The following is a 13,208-nucleotide window of genomic DNA, read 5'->3' on the forward strand; positions in this document are numbered from 1 at the left end:
ATGAAGAATTATGAAGAGTTAACCAGAAGTTATATTTTTTGTATGTATTTTTAATTACCATTGCTGAACCATGATATTTGTTACATTTACCTCAGCTTGTGGCTATTAGAAATGCCTTTAATTAAGTTTGTATAGTCTGATCTAGGTTACACATAGAAGCTGAATACCTTAAGATATATCGTTACTGAGTTATATTTACATCTTACATTATCATCTACAAGTATAGATATTATATATATTATTTTAGCTGCAGATCTAAATTAAGATTGCTGGGAAGCACAGTGTCATTCCAGATAGTAACCAAATACATGTTGGGGTGGGGGTAGAGTGTTTTACGCAGAGCTCCAAATTTTCATGAGTACCAAGCAGAATTCAATGAAAAATTGCACATTAATGGCATCCTCAAACTAAAGAACATTAGGCAACTGACTGGACAGTAAATTATACCTTGAAAACAACAGCTTGTTAAAAACTACCATCACCAGGCAACATCTCAATTTTAAAAAAGTTTTAAGGGTATCGTATGTCATTTTCCTTAACCTCAATGGAGACCGTAGGTAATGAGTAAACCACATAACTGTGTCTTATGTTTATATTGCAAGCCTTGAATAAACTCACTTGTCAGCTTTGACAGGACCCTGGCAAGCGGCTGTTCATGAGCCTTAGCAGCGCAGACTGTGCTGCACCCTTCCCTGACACTTGAAAAACTCTGCGTCACACTTACAGCACCCACTTCCCCACCATCACCACCACCCGCGAATGCCGCCCCTGAATGACTTACTACATTTGCTGCTGTTTAAGCAAAGGTACAGCATGGGAATTAGGGCTTTTTCCCTTACTTTTTTTTTCCCTGCAGGCAACAGAGGGCACTGTGTCAAGGGACACCAGTGTGAGACCTGCTGCTTTTCCTGGGGAAACACTTCTGGTCGGAGGCCTGAGAAAAAGATTTGCTGATGATGATGGAGTTCATTTAGGAGCGCTATTAGATAATGTAACACATGTCAATGGGGGAAATGGATACTGAGCGCTCCCAGGCTGGCAGGCTTGGCTGGTCTCACAGTATTCCACAGAGGGAACTCGCCGAATTTCAAGGGCCCAACAGCACTATCATGAAGCAAACAACCTCCAAGTGTAATAAATTAGCCTTAAAAACATATATTCAGTCACCTTCTGAAAGAGTATTTCCCCGATTATAAAATGCATCCATTCTTCACAATTCTTCTCCCCCTACCTTTCATGAATTCAATTTTAGCACATTACTTAGATGAGTGGTACAGTATCCCTGTTGAAATTGCATGCAATGGATCACATTTTGCACACTACATTACACCTTGTGCCGTTCTGCTGATTTCAATTGGATTACACATTGTGTAATTCAACGCAAAATTACTTCCAATGACAACCCTTTTATTCCTATGCATACATGGTGATCCATCATGCCCTGCATACCGGGTTTGGCATTTCCATTTCAAGTCCCTGTTGGAATCAGAAAGCATGGAACCACCACAACAGAACTTGAATTATTAGATATAAACTTTGCCACTGTTTAAGAAAAAAAGGGCATGGTTTTGATTTGTATTTCTGGTCCCATGCCTTATGCAAATTTTTTTCAACCCAAATAGCCAGTGCTACAAGCTCCCATTTCCTTCACATGCAGCACAAAAGCAAGTTTCCAGCAGATACCTGTTTTTTCATCTGCGTTCACTGTCTCTCCAGTGAGTACTTATCATTTATTTGAAATTAAACTAAATTAAAAAAAAAATCTATTCAAAAAGCTTCAGCCTCCATTTTGTTCCCAGAGGGGTGCTGGATGCATCATCCCTGGAGACATTCAAGGACAGGCTGGATGTGGTTCTGGGCACCCTCATCTAGTTTAATATGTCCCTGCTCATTGCAAGAGGGTCTGGAGTCAAGGACCTTGGAAGGTCCCTTCCAACACAAACTATTCTATTCTCTGTAAACTGATTGAACTCGATGCACTTGCTGACATTTTTTATCAAGTTGATATTCCATACAGTTCCTTCACAAAGATGTTTTTTCTGTCCACGTATTTCCAGGTCTAAGTCCTCACTCAGTTACACTCTAGAACAAGAAAAGGGTGAGATTTCCATGCCACAGTCAAACTACCTTTTGCACTAGCCATTCCTTAGCAAACGCTTCTCACTATTTCGGCTTTTGATAAGGAGCAGAACCGCTCTATTTTACAGTGGGATTTTCCCCATAGGATGCACACGGCACCATGTTAGATACTTCCAACCTAGCTCTGCAGCTAGGAGAAGATGCAGCAGAGCACCACATAGAAATATTAATTGGTTTCCAGAAGCAGTAGAGCCATGTTAATGCCATGCTTTACCTGGGCTAATTAGAAGAATAGTTTCTGGTCTTCAGTCGAAAGAGCTTACTTCCCCTCTCTCCCCCCAAAGGTTGTTAATCTCTGTGGGCAAATTTATTGGAGCATGATACGAGATGTTAACAGTGCCTGTTGCAGATAAAATGGTATAATTAATTAGAGCTTTTGATTTTAGGAGATAATCTGGTTTTGAAAAAAAAATTGTGTATCGGGGGATGATAGGGAAAAGAATGAGCACTTGTCATCTGGAGACAATTTTAACTTGAATCATAAACATTCAGGGTCAAACTGCCTCTAGCCTTTTCACAAGTGCACAGACTACAGGAGAACACAATCAGTCTTTCTTTCATCTTCCATGCAAAAGCCAGAGAGCATCAAAGTCTCCAAAGGTGTATATGCAACTGCCAGGTGCAAGGCAGACCGCGTAGTGGGAGAATGTTCAAAAAGCCCCATGTCTGGATTCTGTAGCTTGTATGTGTGGTCAGTACCAAAAAAAGATCAGTCTAGTTTGTTCTGACGTATATTCCTTCTGTATGGTTGGGCTGGAAATATTGCCTACCTTGTAGAAATGTGAACAGTGCCATTCCACAGGGCTCTTCTCAGGACTGGCCCAAACCCATATAGCTCTGTAGCTGTAGTGAACACTAAATAGTACAAATTGATATAAGCCACTTGCATATTTTCTGATCACAGCAGCTGAAGACAAAATTTATTGGATGCTAAAATAGATTAACATTTGCTTTATAGGTATACGATAAAATTCTAAGTACAGTAGCCCTAAGTTAAGGAGTTGCTTATGTGACATACATAATCCATCTGAGGTTTAGCAACTACCTTTATATTCTACTATCAGCAAAGATAGCATACTCCTGAAGATCTGGTCCTTCCTTCATGACAGTTTGCTGGAAGCCCTTTGCTAGGCTTTATAAAGCCAGCCTGCACGCTAGGGCACTCTCTAAAAAGTGTGATGCATTTAAACTCTTCTGGAGAAAAGAGGAAAAACTGATACTGGCTTACTTGAGAGCAGACATCTGGCAATAGAAAAACAGGTGGAAACAGCTTCCTATCACTCCAGGTTTGGGTGTTCTAACCTAAAATATTTTTCTCAGGGAAACTGGTCTCTTAGACTTCTCACTGGAACAGCCAACATAAAAATTTCTGGCAAATTCAATATTTACAGAGGGGAAGAAGGGCAGAAAAGTTGATCAGATTTATTCACAAGGAAACTCCAAGTACTTTCAGAGACAAGTAAATTGTACAGTTTGGCAAAGACAAAGCTGCTGCTAGATGACCTTAATTTCACAAGCAGTATGTGAAACAAATGAAGGTGATAGGAGCAATCAACAAAGAGTCAACATAGAATCAAGAAGAGAAAATAGGGTAGAAGCCACTGCAACCAATTAGCTGGCTGAAAATCAGGAGATTAATCTGAGTAAATAGTCAGCCAGTTCCCCTGGGTCACTATAACATTTAACAGCAGTACTGGGTCTTCAACAGCATAAAAGCAATGATGGAAAGCATACAGCAGAAAAAGTTACTCAATGACCTGTTCTTGAACAACAACTGATGCTGATGGTAAAATCTGGAATTTTGTCCATCATGGGGAATAACACAGTGTGAGATACAGAACGGCCTAACAGAGCAATGGACTAGAGATCAGAAGTTTTATTCCTATTTCCATCACAGAACTGCAGGGTGACTGCAGATAAGGCCTCATGTTCTGCCTCAGTTTCCCCACAAGCAAAGGATGCAGAAGCCTTGCACTTTGAATCACAAGAAGAGTCTGCACCAATCTGGTTTGAAAAGTTGAAAAGCCTCCAAAACTAAAACAAAAATACTGGAAAGATTTAATCAGTTTCTTGAAAATAATAGTCAGTTCACAAACTCCTTTTCAGGACATTGCCTTTTATTGGAGGAATGAGAATGGAAAAGTCAATACAGAACAAGCATATCTGTGAATTAAGCTGTTTGGGGGCAGATGTAATATCATGCACCTCTGGCTATTTAATCTCCAAGTGATGCATGTTCTGCAGAGCCAAATTTCAGGAACAGGTTTTAAAGGTGTCTGGAATACACAGCTGACTATTCATACTCCTTCCTGGCATCCTTAGCATGAAGGTGTGCGAGAAGGCATCTCAAAAGTAGGTGGAGGTTTTTTTAGAGAACACTTCCCTCCAGCAATTGCTGATGGAGGAACAGGCTGTGACACTGTTGCAAGGTGGAGGAAATGATAGCAACCCCTGTAGCTATTTATTCACCACCATTAATGACACGGGTGATGGGTGGAGAGATAATGGAAAGGCAATGCCATCTTCATGTCCTGCCTTCAAGTGCATAGCCTGAAAATCCAGCCTGATGTTTATATAGCGTTTTCAACCTGTAATCTGCTAAACACTGTGATTAAATAATTATGCTTAAGGTTATAACTGATTCTGATTGTACAGTTTAACACTGAGCATTAGAATTGACAAATGCCATTCCCCACTGAGTAAGTAACTGAACCTAAGCCTGGGGGCTGAGAGCTGGAAAAGCACCCAATGGTTGTGGAGGGGAGGATATATCAAAAGGAATAGTATTCCATTAGCATCTGGGGAGGAAAAGGGGGAAAAGAGGAAGGGAGTCATGGAGGGCCCTAAAATACGTTTGTTTTACACAGGCTGTGCTGTTGTGCTTGTCAGGCATTTCCCTTAAGGTAAGGAAGCCTGGCATGAAGTGGTAAAAGGACTGTCATTTGATTGGCATAGCAAAGTTTAGGGCAATAAGCCATGCCTGTGGCATGTGGGCACCCCTTCCTAGAGAAACAGCTTTCAGTGTGGCATGCAAGTCTTGACTCTTAGGGGAAAACAAGAGAAGGAGACATCTGTACTAAAATCTTTCCTGTGAACTGCGCAGTGGCTCTTGAGAGCTGAGAGGCAGGAGAGTTTCCCCTGTGGTAAAGAATGGTGGAAGTTTTCAGCATCGTGTGTGGTTTTGCTGTGTGCTGAAATGACAGCAACTGCACAAAATAGCTACAAACATGAAGCAAAGGAAAGGAAGGAAGGTTCGAGGAACTGAGCCCTTGAGCTCTGGCAGTCCAAGACAACAACAGATTGCCACTTGAATGGTTAAGATGCCTGTAGACCTACTTTCACTGAGGACTGCAAAATACAACCATTTATATATTACTACATTCATGTAATATTGCATTTACCTATGCAGTCGGCTTTTCCTTTTCCCTCTTTAATGAAGTGTCGTTACACTTGGGAATAGGGAAAAATTAGCTCACGAGGTACAAGAAAGCTTAGTTCATTTTTTTCTCCCCAGATTTCAGGACAGGCTTGAAGCTGTTGTTCTGTTAGCAGCCCTTGATAAATTTGAACTGGCCCCTGTGACTGTCAAACAAGTCCTGACATAAGTTAGACTAAGAATAATTTAATGCAAGGTTGAACCAGCTAATCTCTAGAGGTCTCTTCCAATCTAGACTTTTTTTATGACGGCATAAATGAATGATCGTCTCTTTTATTTATTTATTTATTTATTTATTAATAGCTGCATGACTTAGAGGCAGAGCTATGCGAATAACTGATCTTTTGGTGAACTGGATAAACAGAAGGTCAAGGAGGGAGACATGGTGTTGGGAAACAAAATTTTCCAACTCTTGGCAAGCTTCCCTTTCCTATTACAGAAACACTTAGCAGTGTATCAAGGCATTGCATTCCAGGCAAAATATACCAGTTTCTACTCATTTCATAAAGATTATATTCAGTTAAGGTTTTTTGAGCAAAATGCTACTTAGGATGAAAAATCAAAATGTTTAAAAACACATTTCAGGCTTTAAAAAAATGTGTTGTTTTCTTGCGGGAACTATTCATGAATTTCTGAAGAGGCGACTGAAAGCATGGATAGTCTCCAGCGAGCCCGACTTCATTTTTTGCCAGATAGACTATTTCATTAAAAAACAATCAATCCCTTTGTCTGCTTAATCACTGTTCTGACAGGCTGCAAAGGAAAGACGAAGAATTCCTGCTCCATGCAGGGCTGCACAGAGTCACATGAAGGCCAAATGGAAAACCAAACCTAATTTTGCAAGGGCCGTTAGGAGCCGTGAGCTCTCTAGTCCCTCAAGGATAAAATCTTAACACAACAAGGTTCAGAGTTTTAAAAGCGAATGCTTGAAGTTCTGCTCACCAGCCGGCACTTGCCCATTTTAATAGTTGGGCTGGCAAGGAAGGTTACTCAGTGAGCAGTATTGCTGCTTGCAAGTTTAATGGGAAGTGTTGGGTAACCAGCAATTTTCAAAGCCATACTAGTTACTTTGGTACCTTGGGAGAGCTCAGGCCTTGGATGCACATTTGGATATTCGTGGTGCACACTGTCCACTTGAAGTTCATGAGACACAGTCCAATAAGGTGGGGTTTGGGGGGTTTTTTTGGGTACTTAGGGGAGATTTTAAGTCTGACTTCAGACATTTTCGCTTTTAGGTTAAATCTTGGCCTAAGATTTTACTCCTATAGCTCGCAAGATGTCTTTAAATTCTTTTCGTCACGGAATTACTAAGCAAAAATAACCATTCACAGTAAACATTCAGCAGTAACAGTAATTCAAAATGGAATAATTAAATAATAGGTTAAAAGATAGAAAAATATTTCTTTTCCTCTGGAAAGGAAAACTGACATCAGTGAAGATCCTTATAGTTTGTTTGAATAAACCTAAATAATAAATAGAAATTGTTTCCTGAGGCGGTGACTCTTTTTGGTGCTGCATCAAAGCTGAGCTTAAAAGCCAGGATTACTCCCCAGGACAAGCAGAGCAAACAGAACTCTGCTCCAAACATCTGAGCAACACTGGCTGAAAAAAATAACGAAGCCAAAGCAGTGGCAAGATGCTGATTGACTGAGGGCATATGGGAGAACTAAGGACAACAATCAAGCATAAATCTGTAAGCTGTTTAAAACTACTCAATGAGAGGGAGCAGCATCTCTGTGCTCAGACTGGCTGTGGTGCCTCCAAAAAGCAACCCAACCCAACCTGAATTATGGGTAAGTGCTTCTTATGCTCCCTCCGACTGGTAGGGAGCCCTGTGCAACCTGTACCACATTACAGGGTGTCACCTGAGCATGGAGACAGAGCCTGGGTCTCTAAATATTTAGACAGCCAATGTTTTCGGCAGTATTTTGGGTTTCCCATGGAGGGTTTGCAGGGGCTCCTGTCTGGACACATCAGGTTGGGAACACCCAGTACAGGCCGTGAAGCATGCAGGTTGAATGGAGAACACAATGACTGCCTCTGAGTTTGAGGCTAATCAGGTTTGATGTCTCACCTCTTGGTTCAGCATGGGCTTGTAGCCTGAGTTTTTGTTGGTGAGCAGCAAGGGTGCTATCTGGCTTGTCATGTGTAGTAACTTTCTCTTTTGAAGGCTGATATGCTGAAAGATCTGTGCTGCTGATGTTAAAAGCTGGATTTTCAATGCCTTCTATTGCTGCTTTCTCTTCTTTTACTATAAGAAAACAAGGAGGTCAGAAGAACACATTATAGCAAAGTGTATTTCAATGACAAGCAGAAAATTCCTTCTAGTAATTCCTTTGCTGAAAGACTCAAGTGTATCGTCCTCAAATGTCGCCAAAACAGAATTAGGTTAAAATTAACTCTTAAAAAAAAAAAAAAAAAAGGAAAAAAAAGGAAAGAATAAATGATTAAAATAATTACAAATTGCACCCTGACAAGCAAGAGCAAAATTTCGCCCACAGCCATTTGTCTGTAATTAGTTAATTAATCCTTACACAAATTATGAGCAATAACTCATCAAGCAAGGCTCACCCATCAGAAATTCAGCCGACTTGGATTTCTTCTGCTTAGTTTGCTTCAGAGCCTTCTGCTGGAACTTCTGGAGGGAAATTGTTAAATGAATAAATTAGCTAAAGAACGAAGATCATCCTTTATGATCCACAACTAACACAGTATTTTAAATATGGGATGGCATTGAAATGTCATTTAATTTAAATCTCTGCTAAAGGGGTCAAACACTAATTGAACAACAGAAGTGGAAGAATTAAATAAAATAGAAGAAAAGTTAAAACAAATGCCAAATGAAGGTCACATTAAAATACTTTGTTTTTTCCCAATTTTAATTAATGCAAAGAAACCTCAACAAATGAAGAACATTATATGACTAGTCTTTCAGTATGTATTCAGCAGCAACTGCTTCATTTCACTTGCAGAACTGCAGCATTTCATTTAGAAAAGTTTGGTTATGCAGCGTATTTGTAGACAGATTTCCCTGAGATCCCCTGTTGTCTTATATTCTAGGTCCACTTACATAACCAGTGTAGTTGTTCATCACAGAGCAGCTAAAAATGAATGAGCTCTACCCTTTCATAAAATACAATGAAATAAAAAACCCAAAACAATTTAGAATAAGATGTCACAAAACAGAGGTCCAGGGTAGAGGGGAAGCAGGACTCATTACTAGAGTGAAAAGTTCACCTAATATTAGAGAGATGCCAGCAACTTACAGAGAAAACAAATAGCAAGGGATCTTGGAGGACTTAAACTCTGACAAGTTCTGCATTAATTCCTGTGGGTATGCGAGGCTCAAAAAATATGCGGTCACGTTACTATCATTAAGAAGGGCCAAGTGTTAAACACCATCTTTGTATAATACCTCAAGCAGCGCTAGCAAGAATCACAGATGGGCTTGAACATCGCTACAGACCCCTATATAGCAGATGCTAACAGTCAAAGCAGGCAAAGATTACCTAAAACAAAGCATGTCTGGGAGTATTAACCAAAACCGAAGTAAGAAAACAGTTCAGACCCATTTATTTTCAAACATCACATAGCAGTTTCCGAAAACAGCAGTATTTTTTTCAAGCCAGTTGCTTAATTGTCCAGTGATAAAGACCACTCCTGCCAACATAGCTCCTGGAAACTGTCAATACAAAAGGCTTAATTACAAGAATAATTGAAAAATTGCAATTTTTACAGCTTCCATCTTTCCCATTTTATCGTGGGTGTCAATTTCTAGTAAAAAAAAAAAAAGAAAAAAAAAAGTGCTTCCAGCAGACAAAAATCAATAAATCTGTCAAAAATAACTGAATCATACCACTGACAGATTAATATAGATATTAATATCCACATGTATATATGCACACACACATATATGTTATTCTGATAACAGTAGAATTCCTCTAAATTAAGACTATTACCCTACCAAAAGGCAAGTATGTGTGAAAATGACCAGACACTTTCTGAAAGCTACAAAAAATAAATACTGTAACAGAAATAATTCCTCCAAGTCACATGCAGAACAACTGAAGTTAATGATAATTTTGACAGGCGTTCAGATGTTTACCCTACTGCTTCCAATTTTTTTCCCAACTGAAAAATCTTTCAAAAATAGATATTTGCTCAGCTAGTATCTTTAGAATTGCACCTCTTTTCCAATATTAAAGCTTTGCTGCACTCCTGTATGCCATAAAATTTTGACTAAGTTTTAAAGATTCCAGCAGTATTCGTAATACTGCTGTGTGATAATTCTTCTTATTATGCTGCATGTAATCACCACACAAAACCTTGAACTCTATGCTAACAGCCAAAGAAAACATCATCTACAAAAATTCTGGGCCATATTTTTAACCGGTGCAAATCAGCATACATCCATAACTTCAACAGAATTCAGATGATCTGCATTACATTTTACATATTCCTTCTGCATGTCAGATTTCCCTAGCAAAACCAATTGCAGGCTATATTATGTATGCATTATATGTATATATATAGTTGACTTTCAATTTTATAGTCTGTAAAATGCATAAACTCCTTTCACAGCAAGAAGAAAAAAGTATTCCTTCTCCCTCTCTCTCTAATAAAGATGTATAGTGGGTTTTGACTTTTTGGAGTGGAGTTTTGTGTGTCTTGTTTGTTTGTTTACTAAGGTTTAAACATTCAGTATAGTTATCTACAAATTTTGTTTTACTCAGGGACACAGTAGGCTACATCCTTTGGCACTTCATTGACTCAAACACAGATTAGGATTTTTACATAGCTGTGACTTAACAGGCTTGTGACTCCTACTTACAAAGAAATGATGTTCTTGTCCCTTAACATGATCAGGTTTCCAAAGGTACTTTTCATGAGTTCGTATTTTTAGAATGAGAGCAATACCTGATTTTTAACAGCAGAGAGGAATTCTTTCAGGATTACTTCTCAGTATAACTGAGTAACAGATTATTTTGGTGGTGCCCTTTGTGTAATCAACACATGTTCTTGTCACTTTGTGCTTCAGAGGAAGTTAGAAGATATTTTCTTTTACTACCTCTCCCCATCCAATTTCCTCATCCTTCTCTCTTTTACACGAGTACTTTTAAGTAGTGTAAATTGCAATCTTTCCAACCCTTCTTCATTTTAGGTTTTCCTTCTCATTCTCCCTCCCCTTATGATATTTTGCCTTCTCATCAGAGAATAGGCAGGAAATTATCCAGTGGCATTTTATATTCATTTTATCATTAGTCATTACTAGTTAATTTATGTATTTGTGCAAATTTATGTCTAAAGCAATTGTGCTTTAATCAGTTCATATGTACCTGCAAAAGTTAAGTTTCCAACAGCAAACTAAACAAAACTCATTCAGTGACCACTTACCATATTTACAGGCAAAGTCCAGTTGTGTGAGCGTACCTGGGTAAATGTACATGAATGCACATTTGTACAGAAAGCCACCATTCTAGTCATTTAAAAATTATCAGAAAAATGAACATTAAAAAAGCTTTTTTATTAAAAAAAAAAAAAGCAGGATTCTACAACTTGAGGCCAGAACCTCAAGTGATACAAAGGCTGTGCTGGTTTACACCTGCAGTGGAGGTGGTCCAACTTGGAACCACAAACAATACACGTCAGATTTGCCCATCTGCAACCAGCACGTACAAGGGGGATGTCCTTTGCTTGCAAAGTCAAGCTTAAAGGGTGATGTTGCTGCTGATCCTATCTCAAAGCTCCACTACAGTTGTTGAAAACCAAAAAGTCTTGCCTTTACACTTCTTTATTTTTTAATGCTTTTTTACCTTGAGTGTGCTTCATTACAGCAAAGACAAGGGGAGTTAGAAGTGTTTGAGCACAGAACAAACTGATCACCATGTCATTCAAAAAGTGACCTAAACCTTTAAATGCCTTTTTGCATGCCATCATCATGAAAATGCACTACCTGTTTTGCGATACTATTTGAAACAAAGGAAAACCAGGAGTACCAGAACACAGCGCATTTGGGTCTGCAGGAGAGCAGTGAGTGCTGCAGCAGCAGCAGAAGCAGCAAGGGAAAAAAACCTCATTTATAACCAGTGACAACTAAAACCTATGAAGTTTTTAAAAGAATGTGATTGTTGTCAAAAGGAATTGGGTACAACAATGCTGCGTTCAGCTCTGGTTCCACTCAAAGCCGTGGCTGAGGGGCTCTGGGAAAGCTGCTGGAAGGCTGGTGGGCACAGACCAGCAAGAAAGTGAATTTTGCATACTGTACGGATCATCGCTCAGTTCAGGGCAGTCATATTGAATCTGTGATCAACCAATTGTGCTTCATGAAACCGTCAACCCTCATTTATGTCTAGCTGTTTTCTTCTGTCCTGCTGTAAACAAGCTCTGCTCTGAGCTGTCTCCCTACCCTTATCTACTTACGAAGATCACACAGACAGACCTCATCAGCAGCCTTAGAGTTAAAGTTAAAGTTACTGCTTCCAGACAGCAGTCCCCACGCAAGCTGGAAGTCAAAAAGAAGAGCAACTTTGGAATGACAGAGTTTTAGTTCCTTTTAGGAAATGCATACCTTAGATTCATACACATACTGGCATGTTATGTCTCTTTCATGAAATTAAATTAGGTGTTCCTAATATGAACAACTGTTTCTAACATCAGAAAACTAGCTCAGCAGATTCATCCATGGTTTTGTTTGTGGTTTGGTTGTTTTGGTGGTAGGTTGTTTTGTTGGTTTTTTTTTTCCTTTGGTCTTTTTTTCTTTTTCCTTTGGGGCCTTGTTTGTATACAGCCAAAAGAGAAGTAGCTGGAATTATTGTCAATCTGGTACAGCTCCAAGAACCTAATAATGTCTGAAATGCTCTGAGGAGTGTAATGATGGTAAACAGGAACAGGTATGTTGGCTTCTGCTCTCATTTACCTCAGCAAGAGCATTAGTCTTTCAACATAAAGCAAAGCACAGTTTTCAAAGAATGATCCTGTAGCATAGAAAGGAATGGAGCCTTACTAAAAGCACATTCCTCTGTAAGCATACACACACAAATGCTCTAGTTGGTATTTACAGCATTTAATGTTTGCAACCAGCTGCTAAGTTCCTGTTAAGGCTTTCCTTTATGCAGTTGGAGCTGGAACCTTTTCCCTTCTCCTAGCCTATTAATTTTTCTATTTAAGGGATGGCAGCTAAAGAGAAACAGCTTGTAATTTGCACCTGTCTGCTTTAAGCACTCCATGTTAGATTTTGCATTGAGCAAACTCTTCACTGATAATGAGAACGACATTTAGTAGGGTCAAACATATTTTTTTTCTGACTCTGCAGCAATAAATAAATAAATGCCCTCTTCATTTAAGCCAGTTGTATCTAGAAAATGAGGCTAAAGCAAAATCCTTGTCAAAAAGAGCTCAGTGCGTAGGTGGAAGATGTAAACACCGGTGTCTAATTTAATATAATACTGGGCACAGCTAGGTGCAATTGAACCCATACACTGCCCACGCAGGAACATGCTGGAGAGCTTTTGCTTCTTCCTCTATAAAATTTAGAATTGTTTCAGAAAATGACCATGTGCAGAGAATCCTTCCAAATTTCTACCTACTGGGTTGCCACTCGAGGACTCCCTGGACACTTTGCTACCTGCAGGGT

The 13,208-nt window shown here is 39.3% G+C and overlaps 1 protein-coding gene across 1 annotated transcript in view; it reads right to left on the reverse strand.

The window, feature by feature from the left end:
* Positions 1–13,208, reverse strand: part of LOC133266690 (uncharacterized) — an 80,459-nt gene that overhangs the window by 48,600 nt on the left and 18,651 nt on the right. The window contains exons 3-4 of the mRNA XM_061448165.1: positions 8,147–8,213; positions 7,650–7,826 (exon numbers count right to left, since the gene is read on the reverse strand). Coding sequence (XP_061304149.1) covers positions 7,650–7,826; positions 8,147–8,213 — 244 coding nt within the window. The remainder of the gene's footprint in view (positions 1–7,649; positions 7,827–8,146; positions 8,214–13,208) is intronic.

The sequence above is a fragment of the Pezoporus flaviventris genome, unplaced genomic scaffold (genome assembly GCF_033815535.1).
Source record: "Pezoporus flaviventris isolate CSIRO_AGI_PZ_B2104156 unplaced genomic scaffold, CSIRO_AGI_Pfla_v1 ptg000007l, whole genome shotgun sequence".
NCBI lineage: Eukaryota > Metazoa > Chordata > Aves > Psittaciformes > Psittacidae > Pezoporus > Pezoporus flaviventris.